General features: G+C 54.2%; 1 protein-coding gene across 2 annotated transcripts in view; it reads right to left on the bottom strand.

The window, feature by feature from the left end:
- The window catches only part of march8 (membrane-associated ring finger (C3HC4) 8), a 46,836-nt gene that overhangs the window by 9,890 nt on the left and 11,636 nt on the right, over window positions 1-25,310 (bottom strand). For both annotated transcript variants that reach the window (XM_038782914.1, XM_038782915.1), the window contains exons 2-5: window positions 22,164-22,214; window positions 9,426-9,505; window positions 7,684-8,490; window positions 6,091-6,271 (exon numbers count right to left, since the gene is read on the bottom strand). In XM_038782914.1, the coding sequence (XP_038638842.1) occupies window positions 6,091-6,271; window positions 7,684-8,490; window positions 9,426-9,505; window positions 22,164-22,214 (1,119 nt within the window). The remainder of the gene's footprint in view (window positions 1-6,090; window positions 6,272-7,683; window positions 8,491-9,425; window positions 9,506-22,163; window positions 22,215-25,310) is intronic.

Below are 25,310 nucleotides of genomic sequence, written 5' to 3'. Positions count from 1 at the left end.
CTTCCGGCTCAGCTGATGTCCGCGGCTTTCTGCACGGCTCACCCACCCGCCCATTGGGCCAGGGGGTGACCGACCGGCAGGGCCAGAAAATATAGCCCATCATCTTCACTAAACCAGATTATTTGCCCAGTGCGCACGCGCGTGTCTGTGTGCGTGTGAGCAACGGCGTGCAACATTGCGTGTGTGGGTCAGTGTGTGGGGGTCAATGTGTGGGGGTCAGTGTGTGAGGGTCAGTGTGTGTGAGGGTCAGTGTGTGTGTGGGTCAGTGTGTGGGGGTCAGTGTGTGTGAGGGTCAGTGTGTGAGGGTCAGTGTGTGGGTCAATGTGTGTGAGGGTCAGTGTGTGAGGGTCAGTGTGTGGGGGTCAGTGTGTGTGGGTCAGTGTGTGTGGGTCAGTGTGTGTGAGGGTCAGTGTGTGAGGGTCAGTGTGTGGGGGTCAGTGTGTGTGGGTCAGTGTGTGAGGGTCAGTGTGTGGGTCAATGTGTGTGAGGGTCAGTGTGTGAGGGTCAGTATGTGGGTCAGTGTGTGTGAGGGTCAGTGTGTGGGGGTCAGTGTGTGGGGGTCAGTGTGTGTGGGTCAGTGTGTGTGGGTCAGTGTGTGTGAGGGACAGTGTGTGGGGGTCAGTGTGTGGGGGTCAGTGTGTGTGGGTCAGTGTGTGTGAGGGACAGTGTGTGGGGGTCAGTGTGTGGGGGTCAGTGTGTGTGGGTCAGTGTGTGTGAGGGTCAGTGTGTGGGGGTCAGTGTGTGTGGGTCAGTGTGTGTGGGTCAGTGTGTGGGGGTCAGTGTGTGTGGGTCAGTGTGTATGAGGGACAGTGTGTGAGGGTCAGTGTGTGTGTGGGTCAGTGTGTGAGGGTCAGTGTGTGAGGGTGTGTGTGTGAGGGTCAGTGTGTGTGTGGGTCAGTGTGTGGGTGTCAGTGTGTGTGTGGGTCAGTGTGTGTGGGGGTCAGTGTGTGTGGGGGTCAGTGTGTGGGTCAGTGTGTGAGGGTCAGTGTGTGTGAGGGTCAGTGTGTGTGAGGGTCAGTGTGTGTGGGGTCAGTGTGTGGGGGTCAGTGTGTGTGGGTCAGTGTGTGGGGGTCAGTGTGTGTGGGTCAGTGTGTGGGGGTCAGTGTGTGGGTCAGTTGGGAGGGTCAGTGTGGGGGTCAGTGTATGGGTCAGTGTTGAGGGTCAGTGTGTGTGGGTCAGTGTGTGAGGGTCAGTGTGTGAGGGTCAGTGTGTGTGGGTCAGTGTGTGGTCAGTGTGTGTGGGTCAGAGCGTGTGGGTCAGTGTGTGAGGGTCAGTGTGTGAGGGTCAGTGTGTGAGGTCAGTGTGTGAGGGTCAGTGTGTGTGGGTCACTGTGTGTGAGGGTCAGTGTGGGGTCAGTGTGTGTGGGTCAGTGTGTGGGGGTCAGTGTGTGTGGGGGGCCAGTGTGTGGGTCAGTGTGTGTGGGTCAGTGTGTGTGTGGGTCTGTGTGAGGGTCAGTGTGTGAGGGTCAGTGTGTGGGTCAGTCTGTGTGGGTCAGTGTGTGTGAGGGTCAGTGTGTGTGAGGGTCAGTGTGTGTGGGTCAGTGTGTGTGAGGGTCAGTGTGTGTGGGTCAGTGTGTGGGTCAGTGTGTGTGGGTCAGTGTGTGAGGGTCAGTGTGTGAGGGTCAGTGTGTGAGGGTCAGTGTGTGTGGGTCAGTGTGTGAGGGTCAGTGTGTGAGGGTGTGTGTGTGCGTCACTGTGTGTGAGGGTCACTGTGTGTGAGGGTCACTGTGTGTGAGGGTCAGTATGGGGGTCAGTGTATGGGTCAGTGTGTGTGGTCAGTGTGTGAGGGTCAGTGTGTGAGGGTCAGTGTGTGAGGGTCAGTGTGTGTGGGTCAGTGTGTGTGAGGGTCAGTGTGTGTGAGGGTCAGTGTGTGTGGGTCACTGTGTGTGAGGGTCAGTGTGGGGGTCAGTGTGTGGGTCAGTGTGTGGGTCAGTGTGTGTGTGGGTCTGTGTGAGTGTCAGTGTGTGAGGGTCAGTGTGTGAGGGTCAGTGTGTGGGTCAGTGTGTGTGAGGGTCAGTGTGTGTGAGGGTCAGTGTGTGGGGGTCAGTGTGTGGGTCAGTGTGTGGGTCAGTGTGTGTGGGTCAGTGTGTGTGAGGGTCAGTGTGTGTGAGGGTCAGTGTGTGTGAGGGTCAATGTGTGTGGGTCAGTGTGTGAGGGTCAGTGTGGGTGAGTCAGTGTGTGAGGGTCAGTGTGGAGGGTCAGTGTGTGGGTCAGTGTGTGGGTCAGTGTGTGTGGGTCAGTGTGTGTGGGTCACTGTGTGTGGGTCAGTGTGTGAGGGTCAGTGTGTGTGGGTCAGTGTATGTGGGTCAGTGTGTGTGGGTCAGTGTGTGTGGGTCAGTGTGTGGGTCAGTGTGTGGTCAGTGTGTGTGGGTCAGTGTGTGTGGGTCAGTGTGGGGGTCAGTGTGTGGGTCAGTGTGTGGGTCAGTGTGTGTGGGTCAGTGTGTGTGGGTCAGTGTGTGTGTGGGTCAGTGTGTGTGGGTCAGTGTGTGAGGGTCAGTGTGTGAGGGTCAGTGTGTGTGGGTCAGTGTGTGGTTCAGTGTGTGGGTCAGTGTGTGGGTCAGTGTGTGGGTCAGTGTGTGTGTGGGTCAGTGTGTCTGAGGGTCAGTTTGTGTGGGTCAGTGTGTGTGGGTCAGTGTGTGGGTCAGTGTGTGGGTCAGTGTGTGGGGGGGTCAGTGTGTGGGTCAGTGTGTGAGGGTCAGTGTGTCTGAGGGTCAGTGTGTGTGGGTCAGTGTGTGGGTCAGTGTGTGTGGGTCAGTGTGTGAGGGTCAGTGTGTGTGGGTCAGTGTGTGGGTCAGTGTGTGGGTCAGTGTGTGTGGGTCAGTGTGTGTGGGTCAGTGTGTGTGGGTCAGTGTGTGTGGGGGTCAGTGTGTGGGGGTCAGTGTGTGTGGGTCAGTGTGTGTGTGGGTGTCAGTGTGTGTGGGTCAGTGTGTGTGGGTCAGTGTGTGAGGGTCAGTGTGTGAGGGTCAGTGTGTGGGGGTCAGTGTGTGTGGGTCTGTGTGTGGGTCAGTGTGTGTGTGGGTCAGTGTGTGTGGGTCAGAGTGTGAGGGTCAGTGTGTGTGTGGGTCAGTGTGTGTGTGGGTCAGTGTGAGGGTCAGTGTGTGTGGGTCTGTGTGTGGGTCAGTGTGTGTGAGGGTCAGTGTGTGAGGGTCAGTGTGTGAGGGTCAGTGTGTGAGGGTCAGTGCGTGTGGGTCAGTGTGTGGGTCAGTGTGTGGGTCAGTGTGTGTGGGTCAGTGTGTGTGGGGGTCAGTGTGTGGGGGTCAGTGTGTGTGGGTCAGTGTGTGTGTGGGTGTCAGTGTGTGTGGGTCAGTGTGTGTGGGTCAGTGTGTGAGGGTCAGTGTGTGAGGGTCAGTGTGTGGGGGTCAGTGTGTGTGGGTCAGTGTGTGTGGGTCAGTGTGTGTGTGGGTCAGTGTGTGTGGGTCAGAGTGTGAGGGTCAGTGTGTGTGTGGGTCAGTGTGTGTGTGGGTCAGTGTGAGGGTCAGTGTGTGTGGGTCTGTGTGAGGGTCAGTGTGTGTGAGGGTCAGTGTGTGTGAGGGTCAGTGTGTGTGTGGGTCAGTGTGTGTGTGGGTCAGTGTGAGGGTCAGTGTGTGTGAGGGTCAGTGTGTGAGGGTCAGTGTGTGAGGGTCAGTGTGTGAGGGTCAGTGTGTGGGTCAGTGTGTGTGTGGGGGGTGTCAGTGTGTGGGTCAGTGTGTGTGAGGGTCAGTGTGTGAGGGTCAGTGTGTGAGGGTCAGTGTGTGAGGGTCAGTGCGTGTGTGGGTCAGTGTGTGAGGGTCAGTGTGTGAGGGTCAGTGTGTGGGTCAGTGTGTGTGGGTCAGTGTGTGAGGGTCAGTGTGTGTGAGGGTCAGTGGGTGTGAGGGTCAGTGTGTGGGTCAGTGTTTCTGTGTGTGAGGGTCAGTGTGTGAGGGTCAGTGTGTGGGGGTCAGTGTGTGGGGGTCAGTGTGTGGGGGTCAGTGTGTGGGGGTCAGTGTGTGGGGGTCAGTGTGTGGGTCAGTGTTTGTGTGTGGGGGGGTCAGTGTGGGGGTCAGTGTGTGGGTCAGTGTGTGGGGGTCAGTGTGTGAGGGTCAGTGTGTGGGTCAGTGTGTGGGTCAGTGTGCGTGGGTCAGTGTGCGTGGGTCAGTGTGTGGGTCAGTGTGCGTGGGTCAGTGTGTGGGTCAGCGTGTGGGGGTCAGTGTGTGTGAGGGTCAGTGTGTGGGGTCAGTGTGTGGGTCAGTGTGTGGGTCAGTGTGCGTGGGTCAGTGTGCGTGGGTCAGTGTGCGTGGGTCAGTGTGCGTGGGTCAGTGTGTGAGGGTCAGTGTGTGGGTCAGTGTGTGTGGGTAAGTGTGTGTGGGTCAGTGTGTGGGTCAGTGTGTGTGGGTCAGTGTGTGAGGGTCAGTGTGTGTGGGTCAGAGTGTGTGGGTCAGAGTGTGTGGGTCAGAGTGTGTGGGTCAGAGTGTGTGGGTCAGAGTGTGTGGGTCAGTGTGTGTGTGGGTCAGAGTGTGTGGGTCAGTGTGTGTGGGTCAGTGTGTGAGGGTCAGTGTGTGTGGGTCAGTGTGTGAGGGTCAGTGTGTGAGGGTCAGTGTGTGAGGGTCAGTGTGTGGGTCAGTGTGTGGGGGTCAGAGTGTGTGGGTCAGTGTGTGGGTCAGTGTGTGTGTGGGTCAGTGTGTGGGTCAGTGTGTGGGTCAGTGTGTGGGTCAGTGTGTGGGTCAGTGTGTGGGTCAGTGTGTGTGTGGGTCAGTGTGTGTGTGGGTCAGTGTGTGGGTCAGTGTGTGTGGGTCAGTGTGTGAGGGTCAGTGTGTGAGGGTCAGTGTGTGAGGGTCAGTGTGTGGGTCAGTGTGTGTGAGGGTCAGTGTGTGTGGGTCAGTGTGTGGGTCAGTGTGTGTGTGGGTCAGTGTGTGGGTCAGTGTGTGTGGGAGGGGGGCCGTTAGCCTCTGTAACCGCACCGACTAATTACAAATGTACTTTATTGGCTCTGAAACACTTTGGACAGTTCAGGGCCATAGAGCCAGCCTGCAACGTGAAGCCAGCAGGCTGTACCCCCGGCAGGATCCGGGTAGCAGAGCAAGAGGAGGGGTCTCCGATTGAACACCACAAGAAGTGCCCCAGCCACCCAGCCACCCCCCCCAACCCCCACCCCCCCCCCCACCACCCCGCCCCCACACACCCCCCCCCCCCCCCCTCCCCCCCGCCATACACAGGGTGCAGGTCTGGCAGCCTAACAGAGGAATGTCGGTTCAATCCTCGATCCCACTGGGTTTAGGAGCGAAGCTACAGGGAGAGGCAGTCACGATGCATCATCTCCCTTGTCCCTGGAGCCAGGACGATTTGCCCTATTCCCAGGACAGCCTTCAACCTCCCACACACCGGACGGGGACAAAAAATAACCAACAGAAGGGCAGCGAAAGAATTTACACTGGAGTGGCGCCTTTCACAATCTCGGGGGTGCCCGTCCATGAATTTATTTATTTTTTTCATTGCTAAAAGGCCTGGAATTGACAGCGAGAGTCAGCATTGGGTGACCGTGAAGTTAGCGGAGTCGGTTAAAAACCCATCTGGTTCACCAAAGCCCCCTCGAGGAAGGGAAATCTGCCGTCCTTACCCGGCCTGGCCTAGACTTGTCTCCAGACCCCACAACAACATGGTTGACACTTTTTTTTTTAAAAAAACAAAAAATTTAGAGTACCCAATTCTTTTTTACCAATTAAGGGGCAATTTAGCGCGGCCAATCCACCTGTCCTGCATATCTTTTTGGGTTGTGGGGGGTGAGACCCACGCAGGCACGGGGAGAATGTGCAAACTCCACACGGACAGCGACCCTGGGCCGGGAACGAACCCGGGTCCTCGGCGCCGAGGGGCAGCAGTGCTAACCACTGCGCCATCGTGTCGCCCTAGCGTGGTTGATACTTAACTGCCCTCTGGAAGGAATGGACCAGCAATCAGTCCAAGGGCAATTAGGGATGGCTACAAGTGCGGGGGGGCCTTGCCATCGAGGAATAAATATTAATAAGTGTTAGGTTTTTTGGGACCATCGAGGATTGAAAGTGGAAGATTTAGTGGGGATGTGGCTGTCTCAGGTAGCTCCACCCATTCACTCAACCATGTTCCGCTTCATACATACTTTCCTCAGCGGCTTTAATTTGGTTTCCATGATGAATTCGTATTTGCAGAGTTCGCAGCAGTGAGTATCTGAGCTCTTGATCCATTGCTGTAGGCAGGCCTGGTGTACGTATCGGAGGCTCCCTGTGCAGTGGCAGGGCATAATGAGGGGACCTTCATCATCGCCTTCGCAGTGACATATTCTGCATAGAAGTAGAACAATCAATTAACAATCTGCGACAGTCCCAGGCACGGCAAAATTAAAACTGGCTTCGCCTACTGACCAAAGCAGCTGCTTCTCAGGACAGCCAGCGCCACGCATCGTTGGCCCTCGCACACATCATCGCTTCATCTATCTCGACTAGAACGTTAGCACCGACTACGCAGCTAGCGGCTAGTGTGGCGGAATCGTTATCGCACGGAGCCATTGGAGAAAGGGCTTCGTTTGTGTTTCACAACTGACGTCCTGCAGTCCCGTCTCCGCATCGGTTTCCTATGCGTTTTGGCCGCCCACTTCCTCCAGGAGCCGAGCCACGGTGGCTGCGGTGAGCTGAACTCACTGAGGAACGTGGCGTGGTCGCGACTACGGTGCAAGAGGTCGCGATCAGCAAAGAGCAGAATGAAAAGGGGGGAGGGGCGTCTGGGGGGGGAAAATAAAAAAAAGGAAAGGGGCCTCCCTCCAGAATGAACCAAAATGGCTCAAAGCCTGGGCCAGTGCTCAACTACCACAGGCCACATCACGGCCTTCCTGCAGGAAATCCCAACTGAGGTCCATGGCCGTTCATTCCCTGGCTTTGACATTACCTTTCCCGGGTACTCTCGGACGCCATTCCCTTGAGAAATGCCAGGATCGCCAGAAGTTTGGGCTTCCCTTTTCCGGTCTGGATTTCGGACGCGATTTCTAAACTGGGCCTGCATTCCCCTCTGGAATGAATCCCACTTTCCAGCAGTCCAAACAGTACGCCAAGGAAAAGGGTGCCGGGAGATACCCGGCCTAATTCCGCGCCCCCTGACAACTTCTTCTATCTCTCATTTGCCCCTCCCTATTCTTCTGGGAAGCAAAGCGATCCATCGCCACATCAAATTCCGACAGTGCAGAAGCAGGCCATTCAGCCCTCCAAGTCTGCACCACGGACAAGGGGGTGGTCGTGTTAAAAGATGCAACAAATAACAATCTCAATTCATGAAGGCAAAAATTCCTGCTGCAGTCTGATCTGGACAAAGCCACCAGCTAAATGCCTAACACTTCTGTGGTACACACAGCAAAGGACATCAACAACAAACAGCTAATGTCCTTGGAGCCACCTGGAGTACTTCCGAGTTGTGTCTTAGGTTTGTGGTCAAATTTGATTCCCAGGTTTCTTTCATGCTTAAAAACTTTGAACGATCTAGAAGCAATTTCACGAGTGAGAGGAACGCCAGTCACTCGGTGTTTGCAAAAGCAAACGTCTACAAAGCGTTATCTGTTACGGTGCAGCCAATTGCTTTGACAGGAATAGGGTAGCACAGGGAGAGACGCAGAGGGTTTACAACCTATGGAGGCACTACGAGAATCGGGGGGGGGGGGGGGGGGGGGAGGGGGGCAAGGGGAGGGGCTATTATTGGATCAACCAACCTGCACACCTCCCAGGATGGTAATAGAGGGGATGAGGGGCACCATTTTAGAGATGTTAGGGAAGGCCGTTCAAGATCACTGTCTCCATCAAATGAGCAAAGTGGAGCGCGTTGGTCCTCAATGTTCTCTTCCAAGCGAGGAGCTTTGGTTTCAGGATCTTCTTCGAAGACGTCATCATCGCCAATGTCCTCGGAGAAGAAGGAGTCGCTCGACAACTTTGCGACCGGCAAACATGCCCCGCTCTTGTCCGGTTCAAGCAGCGTCTTGAGGGTGTAAACGCTTGAGGCGTGCGACGAAGGGAAGAATAGGCGATACAGGTATGACATCCTGCTGCTTTTTTCACCTTCACTCACCGTGACCTCAACCACACAGAGACCATCTCTAGTCCCGCGGCTGTTTGAGAGACTGGAGGAGAAGGGCAGCATTTGCGAGCTCAGGCTGCGTCCCCTCGGCTTGTGACGAAGCTCCGGCTTTTTACCGGGTGGCGGCTTCTTGGCCCTGGAGGCCTTCGCCAGGAGCGGCGTCAGCTTTCCGTCGGAGCACGTCCTGTCCACGAAGCTCAGGCCGCTGCCCGGCCGGTCGGGCTTGGCGCCCACGTCGTTGAGGGACCTGGAGTGCTTCACCTCGCCGCTGCGCCTCCCGGGCCAGACGAATTGCGCCAACTCCTCCCCGAATGAGGTCCGCTTCCTCGGCCGCGGCTCTTGACATATGGTGACGGTGCCGCGTGCCAGCACAGGGCTGCTCAGGAGGACAACTGCAGTCTGCACTGGGCTGTGTGCCACATGGCCGCAGGGATTTGCATCTGAACTGCATGCAGGAAGAGCAGGGGTCGTAAACAAAAAAAGGAAAAGGGTGGGAGAAGAAGAATTGAGGATAACTCAGAAAATATCACATTTACATATGTTGACCAACTGTGCCAAAGTCACGCATGGAGCTTTTATTCGATCTTTGGCAATGGGAAAAGGGAAAAAGCACCGTTACACATTGTTCAACCATAAACCACACATCATTTGAAAGGGACGGCCCCAAAACAAATGTTACCCCCCCCATCAACTTACTCCCCTTTTCTGAAGAGGGTGTGGAGGCATGCTATGATTAGAGTGTAGGGCGAAAGGGGAGCGAACGCTTGCAATCGCTCCTGCTCATTGGCAAGCCGGGACCTTGAGACTATTCGACTGTTGAAGCACCACAGCCAACACGGATATCCACACAGGGATCCTCTCCAACACAGGTCGCTGGATTGGAGAGGGGAGGATTGCTTTCAATCACCCACAGGCCAACTCGAAAGCCCCCGACAATATCATGATCGAGTTCAATTAGACCCAGACTGCGGACAGTCTGGAATGGTCCCGGCCATTAATGACGTCGGTGCCACTCAAAATAGTACCTTCCCCATTAGATGCTCAGAGGAGGCAGGGGAGGGACAGGAGTGAGGGCGGAAGACTGATCCCAGAATCATTTAAAATTTAGATTACCCAATTCTTTTTTTTTTCCAATAGAGGCGCAATTTAGCGCGGCCAATCCACCTACCCTGCACATCTTTTGGGGTTGTTGGGGGGGGGGGGGCGTGAGACCCACCCAGACACGGGGAGAATGTGCAAACTCCACACGGTCAGTGACCCAGGCCCGGGATGGAACCCGGGCCCTCGGCGCTGTGAGGCAGCAGTGCTAACCACTGAGCCCCCCCCCCCTTACCGGATCTTAACGAAAGGAACGCGGTTTTCCCGTGAGCCGTGCGTTACCTGCAGATGTCCTGATCCGAGGGACTGACCGAGGTCTGAGAGAAGCTGCGAGGTACCGTCACCGAGGTGGGGCTGCCGACCTGTCATCATACCACACAACTCACGTTACCACAGCAACCCTCAACACTGCAGAGAACAAGCAGACCCGCGACAAAGCAAATCGCCCGACACCGCCTTAATAAACAATCATCGCGCCGGACCCCAGCTATCCCAGCGCTCTGGGCTTTACCCCCAGAAGGCCATGGAAGGCCGAGTCCTTGAACATTCTCAAGGCCGAGGGCGATCAATTTTTTAATCAGCGGGGGAGTTGGCGATTACAGAGAAGTCGGGAAAGTGGACTGAGCGAGTGTTAGGCCAGCCACGATCTTTAATAATAATCTTCCTTAGCGTAGGCAAGTAGGCTGACATTAACACCGCAGTGAATTAACTGTGAAAAGCCCCTAGTCGCCACACTCCTGCGCCTGTTCAGGTACACTGAGGGAGAATTCAGAATATCCAATTCACCCGGCATGCATGTCTTTCAGGACTTCATAGAATTTACAGTGCAGAAGGAGGCCATTCGGCCCATCGAGTCCGCACCGGCTCTTGGAAAGAGCACCCCACTCAAGCACACGCTTCCTCCACCCCATCTCCATAACCCAGTAACCCCAATTAAGGGCACTAAGGGCAATTTATCATGGCCAATCCACCTTACCTGCAGATCTTTGGACTATGGGAGGAAACCGGAGTACCCGGAGGAAACCCACACAGACACGGGGGAGAACCTGCAGACTGCGCACAGACATTGACCCAGCGGGGAATCGAACCTGGGACCCTAACGCTGTGAAGCAACAGTGCTAGCCAACTGTGCTACCGTGCCTCCCCCCAGGGTATTCTTATTAAATGAGGGGTCCAAGGCTCCAAGGGTCAAATGGCCCGACTCCTGTTCCTGGTTATTATGGTCTTGGGTCCCATTGACAAGTGTGGCTGACAATTCTTCACGGAAATTTATCACTGACGGTTCGACCACAATCCTCCACTTATCATAGAATTTACAGTGCAGAAGGAGGCCATTCGGCCCATCGAGTCTGCACCGGCTCTTGGAAAGAGCACCCTACCCAAGGTCAACACCTCCACCCTATCCCCATAACCCAGTAACCCCACCCAACACTAAGGGCAATTTTGGACACTAAGGACAATTTATCATGGCCAATCCACCTAACCTGCACATCTTTGGACTGTGGGAGGAAACCGGAGCACCCGGAGGAAACCCACGCACACACGGGGAGGACGTGCAGACTTCCTGCCCATTTGGTCAAATCAGTCGTGCGACCCAATTCCAATATTTTTATAATGGAAATATTGAAAAGAAATTAGATTTTTTTTTAAGGGGGGGGGGGTAGTAGGTTGATCAATGGAGAGTGCCCTGAAGATTAACCTTTTAAATCCTGAAGGGCAGTCCCGATAGCCGGAGAGGCCACCAGTTTGGGGCTCCAGGAAAATATGAGCTAGGCGGGAATCCGGTGGGAAGAAATGCTGGGGAAAAAATAAACCAAATGTTTGGGATCGGAAAATATCAATTCCATTTAGTCAGAAATACCTCATATTTTCATATATATAAGCATATTACCTTCTCCACACAATATAATCCCAAATAAGACCAGCTTACATTTATAATCACACATACACACTCCTCCATGTTCAATCTCAACAAAATACGACGATTGAACACGGTGCTTCGAGGCGAGCGGTCGCTAGAGAAATATAGAACGAGTGAGGACTGATGCCCTCCCGAAATGACATTTTGCCCCTGTCGTTGGCAGAGGCACTCAGACCAGGAGCCCTCAGCTCACATGGGCATCACCTAACAAGCCCCCAGTGAACTAATGCCCCACATTCGCAACCATGTGTCTCAGTTCCAGCAGCTAGACCATATCCCTCGAGAACCAGCCCACACAGGACGGAGGGGCAGCTCTTGACTCACCAGCTCGGGTAGACCTCCGTGAGTCATCGGAGTTCCCAGCGCCCTCACCGAAAGATGAACCACATCATTTTATTTTCTTAGTGTGGACGCAGGGTTTTACAAACCACACGCAACCACGCACAGAGCTCACTGTGTCTCGCACAGAGCCCACTGCACCACGCCCACTGCGCCACACACACTGCCCACTGCGCCACGTACAGCGCCCACTGCGCCATGCACAGCACCCACTGCGCCATGCACACCGCCCACTGCGCCATGCACACTGCCCACTGCGCCATGCACACTGCCCACTGCGCCATGCACAGAGCCCACTGCACCACGCCCACTGCGCCACGCACAGAGCTCACTGTGTCTCACACAGCGCCCACTGCGCCATGCACAGCGTCCACTGCACCATACACTGAGCCCACTGCACCACGCATAGCGCCCACTGCGCCATGCACAGAGCCCACTGCACCACGCACAGCGCCCACTGCACCACGCACAGCACCCACTGCACCACGCACAGCACCCACTGCACCACGCACAGCACCACGCACAGCACCCACTGCGCCATGCACACCGCACACTGAGCCACGCACAGCGCCCACCGCGCCACACACAGCGCCCACTGCGCCACGCACAGCACCCACTGCACCATGCACAGCACCCACTGCACCATGCACACCGCCCACTGCGCCACACAGTGCTCACTGCACCACGCCCACTGCGCCACACACAGTGCCCACTGCGCCATGCACAGCGCCCACTGCGCCATGCACACCGCCCACTGCGCCATGCACACTGCCCACTGCGCCACACACAGTGCCCACTGCGCCATGCACAGCGCCCACTGCGCCATGCACACTGCCCACTGCGCCATGCACACCGCCCACTGCGCCATGCACACCGCCCACTGCGCCATGCACACCGCCCACTGCGCCATGCACACCGCCCACTGCGCCATGCACACTGCCCACTGCGCCATGTACACTGCCCACTGCGCCACGCACAGCGCCCACTGCACCACGCCCACTGCGCCACGCACAGAGCTCACTGTGTCTCGCACAGCGCCCACTGCGCCATGCACAGCGTCCACTGCACCACACAGAGCCCACTGCACCACGCACAGCGCCCACTGCGCCACGCACAGAGCTCAGTGTCTCGCACAGCGCCCACTGCGCCATGCACAGCGTCCACTGCACCACGCACAGCGCCCACTGCACCACGCACAGCGCCCACTGCGCCATGCACACCGCACACTGAGCCACGCACAGCGCCCACTGCGCCACACACAGTGCCCACTGCGCCACGTACAGCGCCCACTGCGCCACACACAGCACCCACTGCGCCATGCACAGAGCCCACTGCGCCACACACAGTGCCCACTGCGCCATGTACAGCGCCCACTGCGCCATGCACAGCACCCACTGCGCCATGCAGAGCCCACTGCGCCATGCACACCGCCCACTGCGCCATGCACACCGCCCACTGCGCCATGCACACCGCCCACTGCGCCATGCACACCGCCCACTGCGCCATGCACACCGCCCACTGCGCCATGCACACCGCCCACTGCGCCATGCACACCGCCCACTGCGCCATGTACACTGCCCACTGCGCCACGCACAGCGCCCACTGCGCCATGCACACCGCCCACTGCACCATGCACACTGCCCACTGCGCCACGCACAGCGCCCACTGCGCCATGCACACCGCCCACTGCGCCATGTACACTGCCCACTGCGCCACGCACAGCGCCCACTGTGCCATGCACAGCGCCCACTGCGCCATGCAGAGCCCACTGCGCCACGTACAGCGCCCACTGCGCCATGCACACCGCCCACTGCGCCACGCAGTGCCCACTGCACCACGCACAGCGCCCACTGCGCCACGCACAGTGCCCACTGCGCCACGCACAGTGCCCACTGCGCCACGCACAGTGCCCACTGCGCCACGCACAGTGCCCACTGCGCCACGCACAGCGCCCACTGCGCCATGCAGTGCCCACTGCGCCATGCACACCGCCCACTGTGCCATGCACAGCACACTGCGCTATGCAGTGCCCACTACGCCACGCACAGCGCCCACTGCACCATGCACAGTGCCCACTGCACCATGCACACCGCCCACTGTGCCATGCACAGCACCCACTGCGCCATGCACAACGCCCACTGCGCCACGCACAGCGCCCACTGCGCCACGCACTGCGTCACGGTCAGCATTGGTCACTCTCCCCTGTTGTGCTGAAGCAATGATGGTTCAACACTTTCCAATGTTTGTTTCTAAATTCATTCCTGGAATATGAGCATTGACCCATTAGTGGTGTAGTGCCCTTCATGCGATAAGCCCCAGGAATAATTCAATGCAGAAACAGACAGTGTACGGAAAGGCTGAGAGAGAGAAAGGTGCAGCACGGTAGCATTAAGGGCAGCACGGTGGTTAGCATAAATGCTTCACAGCTCCAGGGTCCCAGGTCCGATTCCCGGCTGGGTCACTGTCTGTGTGGAGTCTGCACGTCCTCCCCGTGTGTGCGTGGGTTTCCTCCGGGTGCTCCGGTTTCCTCCCACAGTCCAAAGATGTGCGGGTTAGGTGGATTGGCCATGCTAAATTGCCCGTAGTGTCCTAAAAAGGTAAGGTTAAGGGGGGGGAGGTTGTTGGGTTACGGGTATAGGGTGGATACGTGGGTTTGAGTAGGGTGATCATTGCTCGGCACAACATCGAGGGCCGAAGGGCCTGTTCTGTGCTGTACTGTTCTATGTTCTATGTCCAAAGCAAGCTCGATAGGCTGCATGGCCTACTCTTGCTCCTATGATCCTAACAGTGATCAGAAGATGTGGGCTGAGAGATTATGCAAATTAACAGGAACAAAGATTTTACTTTGATATAAATCCTCCCACCCAAAGTTTCCATAAAAATAAAAAAATCATCCTGCCTCACGGCCAATCTAGATACCCACGGCCTAATGGAGTGATAGTGTTCAGTAGTGTAATGGTTATGTTAGGGATAGGTTTAATAGTTCAGGAGGGAAAATCATGTCCACATGTTTTGGGCCTGCCCAAAGCTTAGAGGGTTTTGGCAGGGTTTTGCTAAGGTAATGTCCAGGGTGCTAAAAACACGAGTGGTGCCGAGTCCGGAGGTGGTGATCTTTGGAGTGTGGGAAGAGCCGGGAGTTCAGGGGGCGAAAGAGGCCGACGTCTTGGCCTTTGCCTCCCTGGTAGCCCGGAGACGGATCTTGTTAATGTGGAGGGACTCAAAGCCCCCGAGTGTAGAGACCTGGGTCAGTGACATGGCTGGGTTTCTCAGTCTCGAGAAAGTAAAGTTCGCCTTAAGAGGGTCAATGGTCGGGTTCACCCGGAGATGGCAGCCGTTCGTCGACTTTCTCGGGGAAAATTAAAATCAGCAGATGCAGTATGGGGGGGGGGGGGGGGGAGAGCAGGTGTCGGTCGACCTGTCAGGTGATCATTAAGGCCAATCATCTGAAGGCTTGTTCTGGCCAACATGGTGGCTCCAGTCCCTCAGCAACGTGATGGAATCGTAGCTATCCACCAAAACGGGTCCTACTGACCATTCAGGGCAACAAGCGATGGGTAATAAATGGCCGCCTTGCCCACGATGCCCACATCCTGAACAGGGATGAAAACACTTGAAGTCGGGAAGGCCCAAAGCCTGCGGAGTCAGAGCAATTGTTGAGGCTTTAGGGCCAACGACTGGGCCAAGAAGCGGCCTCAGGATTCGGGGCGAGGAAGCAAGGAAACCATGTGCGTGTTTACGGAGCTAGTTGAGTCTGGTGGATTACAAAGGCCTGCACACCAGTTTGTTGGGGTAGGCCGCACTGCCCATTCCTGTTGAGATTGTACTGCAGTAAAGCACATGCTTTAAGTTGGTCATCAAGGACAATTGCCCCCACCTGGAGAAGGATTAAGGGATCACTGCGAGTGTATAAAACCCAGTTCATTCTGGGCGTTGGAGGCAGGCGTCTGTACTTTGCAGCCTACTAAAGAGGCCTATCTGAAGGTAAAGGCTGGCTGCTGATTCATTCTTTCCTGGGGACATGAATGATGGAATTAACTCTGCCGGCGTTATCTGTGCTACCCCATGATGTTACTGAAGGACATCGACATGGGCAAAGAGTTCCCTCTTGTTGCTTTTCTGCCATCACGCTGCCCAACCACTCGATGTGCTCCAAGATCCCAACTTTGGGCGATGTTTGTTTTTTTGTTACTGAGCAACGCACAAAAATGTGGATTTGCAGGGTGAGCCCGGCAGTCCTGGTTATGCAAAGGACCAGGCACCTCGACGGCGGGCAAGCTACATTTCTTTGGAAATTTCTTCTCTTGTAAATAGCTTTGGAATATCGCTTGGAGGGGTTTTGGTGTGTCCCGCAGTTGCCGGAGGGGGTTGACTCACCCTCTCAGGGAGAAGAGACCGGTAACAGGCGGCTGGGCCTCAGTGCCGGTGACGTGACAGGGAGATAGAACAGAGACTGTGAGGAAGAATAGGAACAGAGAGATTTGGGGCGGCACGGTGGCACAGTGGTTAGCACTGCTGCCTCACAGCGTTAGGGTCCCAGGTTCAATTCCAGCCTCGGGTGACTGTGTGGAGTTTGCACGTTCTCCCCATGTCTACTTGGGTTTCCTCCGGGTGCTCCGGTTTCCTCCCACAGCCCAAAGATGTGCAGATTAGGTGGATTGGCCATGCTAACTTGCCCTTTGATGGGGTTACAGGGAGAGGGTGGGGGATTGGGCTTAGGTAGGGTGCTCCTTGGTAGAATGGTCTCCCCCAATATCCTCTGGAACCCTCCATGCTCCTCGTCAGAGAGAAGGCTGTCGGACACGCCCGCCAATCCACTCAATGTTATTACGCAATGCTCATCAATGCTCTCCCGCACGCCACCCAATCAATATCCTCATCCGTGGTCTTCCTCTTGGTGAGCTGGAAAACTAACCATCCTTTACCTGCGGCCCATTCATACCCAGCATCTCACCGCGTGCTGATCCTGAACTGTGCAGGGTTCAGTGCAGTGCCTGTATCTGAGCTGGTGACTGCGAGGGTCAGGTCGAGAGTTGGGGCCTCTTTCGCAGGGCTGTGTTGTTGCTCTCTCCTCACCCGGGGTCTCCTGCGTCTGGACGGGCGATGGTCCTTGGGTGACCCAAAGGCAGGAGCTCTGGAGGGGAAGGCTGCTATGAGGGAAGATGGAAAATAAGATGTCCATGGCCACCCATTGGCAGCCTGTTCCCGACACCAGTCAGCAGGATCAGGAGAGGCTGGGAGTTGAGAAAGGGCACAAGGCCAAAACATTTCATCGCCCTCAATTTTCTTGGAGACTCAGGGTGCTACGGAGACCACCTCAATCAGTCCCCCGATATAGAGAATCATCTCCTCAATCAGCTCCAGGACATGGAGATGCCTACTCGTGGCTACGGAGCCCACCTCAATCAGTCCCCCGATATAGAGAATCATCTCCTCAATCAGCTCCAGGACATGGAGATGCCTACTCGTGGCTACGGAGCCCACCTCAATCAGTCCCCCGATATAGAGAATCATCTCCTCAATCAGCTCCAGGACATGGAGATGCTTACTCGTGGCTACGGAGCCCACCTCAATCAGTCCCCCGATATAGAGAATCATCTCCTCGATCAGCTCCAGGAAATGGAGATGCCTACTCGTGACAATAAGCGATTATTATTATTAACATTGTTGACTCTTAACTTCCCCCCTCAAGGGCAACTAGGGATGGGGGCAATAAATGCCGGCCCAGCCTTCGCCACCTCCGTCCCAAGAGGGGGAAGAGGGCAGAATGTCCGTGGTTGGGTGGTGTCCTTGCCGGGGCTGAATAGCTGGGGGTGAGGTATGTGCTGGCAGCAAGAGGTGGGTGTCAGGCTGGCATCGCTGAACGAGTGAGGTGGATTGAGCAGGAATTCCGAGTGCCGAGGAATGTTGCTGGGTGACCGATGGGGATGAGGAGCGCTCAACAGCTCAAGAGGTGGGTACAGCAGCGGATAGGCATCGTGTGAAGCTGCATTCACTGATTCTCTGAGGAGGTAACAAGAAAGTTAGACAAAGGAGAACCAGTGGACCTGATCTATTTAGATTTCCAGGTGGCCTTTGATAAGGTGCCGCACAGGAGACTGTTAAATAAGTTAAGAGCCCCTGGTGTTAAGGGTACAATACTAGCATAGATAGAGGATTGGCTGACTGGCAGAAGGCTGAGAGTGGGGATACAGGGGTCTTTTTCAGGATGGCAGCCGGTGACTAGTGGTGTGCCTTAGGGGTCTGTGCTGGGACCACAACTTTTTACAATACACATTAATGATCTGGAAGAAGGTACTGAAGGCACTGTTGCTAAGTTTGCAGATGGTACAAAGATCTGTAGAGGGACAGGTAGTATTGAGGAAGCAAGGGGGCTGCAGAAGGATTTGGACAAGCTAGGAGAATGAGCAATGAAGTGGCAGATGGAATACAATGTGGAAGAGTGTAAGGTTATGCACCTTGGAAGGAGAAATGGAGGCATAGACTATTTTCTAAATAGGAAAAAGTTTAGGAAATCAGAATCATAAAGGGACTTAAGGAGTCCGAGTTCAAGATTCTCTTAAGGTTAATGTGCAGGGGGGCAGCACGGTGGCGCAGTGGGTTAGCCCTGCTGCCTCACGGCGCTGAGGTCCCAGGTTCGATCCCGGCTCTGGGTCACTGTCCGTGTGGAGTTTGCACATTCTCCCCGTGTTTGCGTGGGTTTCGCCCTCACAACCCAAAGATGTGCAGGGTGGGTGGATTGGCCACGCTAAATTGGAAAAAATGAATTGGGTGCTCTAAATTTCTTATTAAGAAAGGTTAACGTGCAGGTTCAGTCGGCAGCGAGGAAGGCAAATGCAATGTTAGCATTCATGAGAGAGGGCTAGAATACAAGAGCAGGGATGTACTTCTGAGGCTGTATAAGGCTCTGGTCAGATCTCATTTGGAATATTGTGAGCAGTTTTGGGCCCCGTATCTAAGGAAGGATGCGTTGATCTTCCGAGGGGCGTCCTTGAGGGTCTCCTGTTTGACCCCTGATATCTCCTCTCCTGTCCAGCTGCCCGCCTGATACCCCCAGAGCACATCCATCACTCTGCATCCCTCCCTCTGCCCTTTTAGTTCGGATTTCAAAGAGCGACAGTGCAGCAATCTTTTCAGCAGAATCTACCCTCAAGAACAGCGGGCGACGTGTACCACACGGGCCCCAAACAATGCTGCTGGGTCCTCCTGCTGAGCACGGAGCTCCACAGCAGTATTAAGTGGCAAATGCTGGAGATGTGCTGCCTAGCACCTTAAAATCATTCAGCTGGAGGTAGGTACACAAAGTTTGCGCCTTCCCACCTCAATCTGAACAGGCATCTGCAGCAGAGAAACCCGGGAGACCCAATTACCAGCCCACACGGGTTCATCATTATTTCAAATATATTTAATATGGAGTCATAGAGACCCTGCTGTGCAGAAGGAGGCCATTCAGCCCATCGAGTCTGCACCCAGCCTCTGCAAGAGCATTTGACCTCGACCCACTCCCCAGCCCCATCCCCGCAACTAAGGGGCCAATTGATTATGGCCAATCCGCCATAGTTACAGATCTTTGGGTGTTAAGGGGCAATTTAACACGGCCGATTCGCTTAACCTGCACCTCTTTGGACACCAATGGGCAATCTACTGTGGCCAATCCCCCTAACCTGCGCGACTTTGGACACTAAGGGGCAATTTATCGTGGCCAATCCACCTAACCTGCACATCTTTGGACCGTGGGAGGAAACCGGAGCACCCGGAGGAAACCCACGCAGACACGGGGAGAACGTGCAAACTCCACCCTTATCCCTGGTGCTGTGAAGCAACAGTGCTAACCACTGTGCCGCCATGCCGCCCCGCCCCATAGGCATTTTACAATGAAGGATAACACACCTAGGTCATAGAAATGGGATTGAGCTGAAGGAGGAAATATGAGTTTTATGTAAAGCTCGATTAAGGAGGAGTGGGCGGAGGATTGGGGGGGGGGGGGGGTGGGGGTGAGGTTTGAGGAGCGGATTCCACACCATGGAATCCAGGTGGGTGAATGACCGCCACGGACGGGGTAAACAAATTGGGGGGCATTCAAGAGACCAGAATCGGAGGAATGGATTTTGTGGGGGGGGGGTTGAGAGAGTCGGCAAGGTCGGAGGGCTTTACCTCTAAGAATGTGCAGTCTTTAGATGGAGATCACAACGTAACTACGATTAGGCATTCTGAGAGAGGCTGGGGGAGGGGGGGGGGCGATCTCCGGACCCCTCTGCTCTTCCCTCGCATGGCAGCTGCTTGAAGTCAGCGGCATGTTAGTGTTGTAACCCTCGTGGCTTCAAGTGCACTGCTTCCCTGCGGTTTGCTACTGGGGGAAGTGGAGCACTGGGACTAACGGTTCGTTCCGGCGCGGAGATTTCAACATCGGAATACGGGAGCGAGTCAAAAGTAACAAGCCAAAGCAGTACACAGTTGCACGGTCTTCCACACTGATCCGATATGAGGTACCAAGGAACGACCTCGTACAAATGTAAGGCTCCTTTTTGAACCCCTCGGGCAACCATTCTGTTTGTAGCCAATGCCACGAACGGCAAGGGCAGCGAGGCAGAGCATATAAGAGAATCTGAGCACTCGCTCCCTTCCGTGAATTTGAAAGTCAGGTCTATTGATGTTCAAGGTCCACCTACACAAGCCAGCCGGAGAAAAGGCGATGACGTCGCCCCCAACGACATTCAATGCAATCTTTTTTTTTTTAGGGATCGAGTGTGTGGAGGATACCAGGCCCTTGAGCTGAACCATGATTTGATTCATAGATACACATCTCAAATCACGAGAGACCACCCCCCCAGGTTTCAAGACTTCCTGTTAATGAAGTACAACAGTTGCTTCTCTGACCTAATGCAATATTAATGTGACCTTATAAAACTGAGCAAGGATGCAGCAGGATACTGTCGCCCCTGCCTGTTTATCTCCCTCAGCTCTTAATTCTGGATCATTTGCCCAACTTTTGGAAAACAAAATCTCTATTTTATTTCCCCCCCCCCCCCCCCCCCCCCCCCCCCCCCCGCAACACATCAGGGAAATAGTTGGTGAATTTATCTTTAGGGGACCTGGAGATGTAAAGGCTGGGTTTTTAAGCCCCGAGTAAAGTGACCCCCCCGGGCAAGACTTAGGCCTCAGGCTTCAGGCCTCAATTTGGGCCCAGTGCTGTGCATGGTTTAAGCTCCGGACTTCACACACACACACACACACACACACACACACACACAAAAGTGTCAAGGTCATGTCACTGGGCTGATAAGCATGTGTTCAGCAGCTTAGAATAAATCTGCAGGTTATTTTTAAAGAGCTGGTATTGACGCTGCTTCATCGCCGTGTGTCAGATCAGTCCACTAATCGCCTCAAAACGTGCCACCCTTGGCCAGTCCGCCCCCTATACAGGATTCCACCCTCACACGGACATGGCTGAGTCTTAACCGTATCTGAAGTGAGCATCCAGCCATGGGCACTAATGGCTGACCTGGTCAGCGACAAGGCTGAATTCAAAACGTTTAACCTTAGAAAGGAAAGCGGAACCGAAAGACCAAACGCATCAGGACAAGAGGACAATAAGGGCAGCACGGTAGCATTGTGGATAGCACAATTGCTTCACAGCTCCAGGGACCCAGGTTCGATTCCGGCTTGGGTCACTGTCTATGCGGAGTCTGCACATCCTCCCCGTGTGTGCGTGGGTTTCCTCCGGGTGCTCCGGTTTCCTCCCACAGTCCAAAGATGTGCAGGTTAGGTGGATTGGCCATGATAAATTGCCCTTGGTGTCCAAAAATTGCCTTTAGTGTTGGGTGGGGTTACTGGGTTATGGGGATAGGGTGGAGGTGTTGACCTTGGGTAGGGTGCAGACTCGATGGGCCGAATGGCCTCCTTCTGCACTGTAAATTCTATGATAAAAAGAGAACAAGCAACGATGTTCCCCTATTGATTAATACCCCTTTAAACAAGTGGAGGTGTTGTGGCGTAGTGGGTTAGCGTCCTAGATGCTCTGGGTTCGAGTCCCACCCCAGGACTTGACAACCAAAGAACACCCCAGGACTTGACAACTGTTCCTAATGCGGTCAAACATGGTGTCAACCTGCAAATCCTTCCTAATGGCGGGCGGACAGAGCGGGAGAGACTCCTGGTCAACCACGCTTGATGTGGAGTGGTTCCCCCCTCAAGCTACACGCCCCTGGCGACGGCCGAGCGACCTGTTCGAGGAATTACCAACAATGGAAACAGGTGAAAGTCTGTCTTAACTCAACCACTGGGCGTGGGAAGAGAATTGGATTCAAACAAGTGGATGATTGGAGGGAAACAAATTTTAAAAATTGGGGTTTCAGAACCCAGGCAAGAGGTAAGACACAGATCAGGCCTGATCAAATTGAACAGGCTCTTTGATCACCCCGTGTTGCATTTCCGTAGGAGAGCAGCGATTAAATAGCCACCTCTTTAATTGTTTTAAATGCCGTGGAGAGTATTAATCAGCAATTATCTTTAATCCTTGGGAAGACCACCACAGTCTGTGTCATGTCAATTAATCAGCGGAACTTTTTAACGAGCAGCTCCCCTGCTAATGAGGACGATCTGAGGAAATGACAGATAGGGGTACAGTATGGCAAGGCAGTTCCTTTAAAAAGTCTGTGACGGCAACAATGATTTTCACAATAGAATGACCTTAAACGATCCCCGCAATATAGGGTTTCAACAGCAAATCAAGGACAAGACATCATCGGAAACTGGGGACGTACCTTTGAGATGTTGCTCGATCGACTAGCAGAATGGCCCAGGGGCTTGTCATTCTGTAAGGGAAATTGGAGCCACGTTATTCTTGTTAAAACGCCCGAGCCCAAACACAGGGCCCGGTGAAACACAGACAAGACAACTCGCCCTCTCCAAAAACAAGACTTAGCTGAGCATCATCTGAACGGAATTTCCTCATTTTTTCGAAAAGCCGAAAGAAAAAGAGAATTGCGCAGTGCCTCGCTCGACCTCAGGGAGTGCCAGAACACTTTATAGCTGAGGAACGTCTTTTGAAAGGGCGTCGCTTGAGGAACACAGCAGTCAATTTAATAATAATCGCTTATTGTCACGAGTAGGCTTCAATAAAGTTACTGTGAAAAGCCCCTAGTCGCCACATTCCGGCGCCTGTGCGGGGAGGCCGGTACGGGAATTGAACCTGCGCTGCTGGCATCGGTCTACATTACAAGCCAGCTGTTTAGCCCACTGTGCTAAACCAGTCCCATTTGCGAAAGCAAGTTCACCCACCTAACCTGGTTCACCTGGTGACCAGGTGACCTGATTCAGAGATGCTATTGGAGGGATAAATGTTGGTCAGAACACAGGGGGAACCCCCACTCTTTCTATTTTTATATAAATAGATCCTTTAGGAGTGGGCCTGGGTAGGGCGCTCTTTCAGAGGGCCGGCACAGACTGGATGGGCCGAATTGCCTCCTTCTGCACTGCAGGGTTTCTATGGGATACACCCGCCTGAGAGAACATATCGTGACTGGGTCTCAGCTGGAAAGACGTTACCTCTGGCAGTGCAGCACCCCCTCGGTGCTGGCAATGCGGGAAGAGATTAGGTTTTGTGCTCAAGTCTCCGGGAGTGGGACTTCTACCTTGACCTGACTCAAGGGGCGAGATCGCTGTGCACAGTGAGAGGCGACCTTATTGAGACATATCGGATTCTCAGGGGGTTTGACAGGGTCGATGCTGAGAGGTTGTTTCCTCTTGTGGGAGAGTCTAGGACCAGAGGGCACCATCTCAGAGTGAGGGAGTCGTCGCCCATTTAAGACGGAGATGAGGAGGAATTTCTTCTCTCAGAGGGGAGTGAATCTGTGGAATTCTTTACCACAGAGAGCTGTAGAGGCCGGGTCGTTAAGTATGTTCAAGGCTGAGAGAGACAGATTGTTAATCAGCGAGGGAATCGGGGGTTATGGGGAAAAGGCGGGAAAGTGGAGTTGAGGATTATCACAGCATTGAATGGCGGAGCAGACTCGATGGGCTGAATGGCCTACTTCTGCTCCTACGTCTTCTGGTCACTGAGCCATGTCTGATGGGTTGGACTAAATTGAGGAATATTTACCCCCCCCCCAACCCAATTATGGTAAGCCCAGCCCTGCATGACGGAGGAGTGTAGAAGGGTGAATCATTCACGTATTAAACACAGGACGAGAACAAAAACGATTCTGGCCTCCCCCATACACTGGAATTCTATCAGGGCCTGTCCCGAATTGTTTAGCAAATTCCAGACACACCTCCCATTGATTGATTCATTGAGAGCTGAAGATCGGTCAAATGCTCAGCAGGGCAGATTAGCTGCCGTACAGTGGACTGAGACTCCTCACTAGAGATAAACAGAGCCAGGCCTTGGGTAAGGGTAACTGGGACGTCCAGGCCGAAGCCACGGGTAAGGGTAACAGGGACGTCCTGGCCGAAGCCAATCAGGCAGGCCCTGGTGAACGGGGTTGCAGTCAAGTGTAGAGGACATTGGGTACTCTTAGAGCAGGAAATGTCCTTACTGCAGGAGTGCCCTCCAAGGATGCCTAATCCATAGAAGCCCGACAGTGCAGAAGGAGGCCATTTGGCCCATCGCGTCTGCACCGACCCTCTGAAAGAGTGCCCTATGGAGGCCCACTCCCCCGCCCCATCCCCCCACCTAACCTGGCCAAATTATTGCTAAAACTCACTCGGGTAAAGAAACGTAGAAATTATTAACAAAGGGCTTAAAATATGCAAATATATCTAACTACCCACTAATGCAAAAACAACACGCTAATGGAAATAAAGTAAAGAGTATCATATTTAAAACAAAACTTGGCTAAGTAACAAATAAAATCAAGAAAGAAAAAAAATCGCAGATTGTCCAGAGGTTTGTTTACAGCTGAAGGGCCGCTTTCCAAGGTGGAGAAGTTGGTCAGCAGCCGTGGCCAGGGAATTTGGAACTCTACTACTGTAGAAGAATGCTCGGTTTGCAGCAATGTGGTCTTCTGGTGGGCTTCTCAAATGGCAAAGAGCTCAGCTCCCTCTCGCTCGTCATTCTAAATCCTGTATCAATTTTCACACCCAAGAGTTGGATCATGTAACCATTCTGAGAGCTCCGTAAACTCTGATTCTCCACAAAGCAACTTGGGTCCTTGGCAAATGCAACATAGTAGCTGACGGTAGCCAGTGTCGATTGCATTGTAAATTTTCTTTTCCAAAATGTTCAATACATATACAAGTCCAGCCGACGACGTTACAGAGTGTCCAGTGGATGACATTATAAATTAATGTTTAGCATAAATCCAGTAACTCAGAAGCTAAACCTGACATGATTGGTTCAACACTTTTACAGTTCCAACACACATAAAGGGAATGGTGTTGGCAATAGCATTTAGAACAAAGAACAATACCGCACAGGGACAGGCCCTTCGGCCCTCCAAGCCTGTACCAGTCATGATACCAATCTTGGCCAAAAGCCTCAGCACCTCCCTGTGCCGAATCCCTCTGTCCGTATCCCTTGTTCTGCATTACACGTCAGCTGTTTAGCCCACTGTGCTAAACCAGCCCCACAGTGGGCTAAACAGCTGGCTTGTAATACAGAACAAGGCCAGCAGCGCAGGTTCAATACCCGTACCGGCCTCCCCGAACAGGCGCCGGAATGTGGCGACTAGGGGCTTTTCACACTAACTTAATTGAAGCCTACTTAATAATAAGCGATTATTATTATTATACCCATCCTATCCATGTATTTGTCGAGATGCCTTTTGAACGCTGTTAATGTATCTGCTTCCACAACCTCCCCCTGGCAACACGTTCCAGGCACAAACCACCCTCTGTGTAAAAACCCTGCCTCACACATCTCCTCTAAACTTTGCCCCGTGGATCTTAAGCCTATGGTCCCTGGTGACTGA

The sequence above is a fragment of the Scyliorhinus canicula genome, chromosome 22 (genome assembly GCF_902713615.1).
Source record: "Scyliorhinus canicula chromosome 22, sScyCan1.1, whole genome shotgun sequence".
Lineage (NCBI taxonomy): Eukaryota > Metazoa > Chordata > Chondrichthyes > Carcharhiniformes > Scyliorhinidae > Scyliorhinus > Scyliorhinus canicula.
This window is presented reverse-complemented; position numbering and strand designations above follow the sequence as displayed.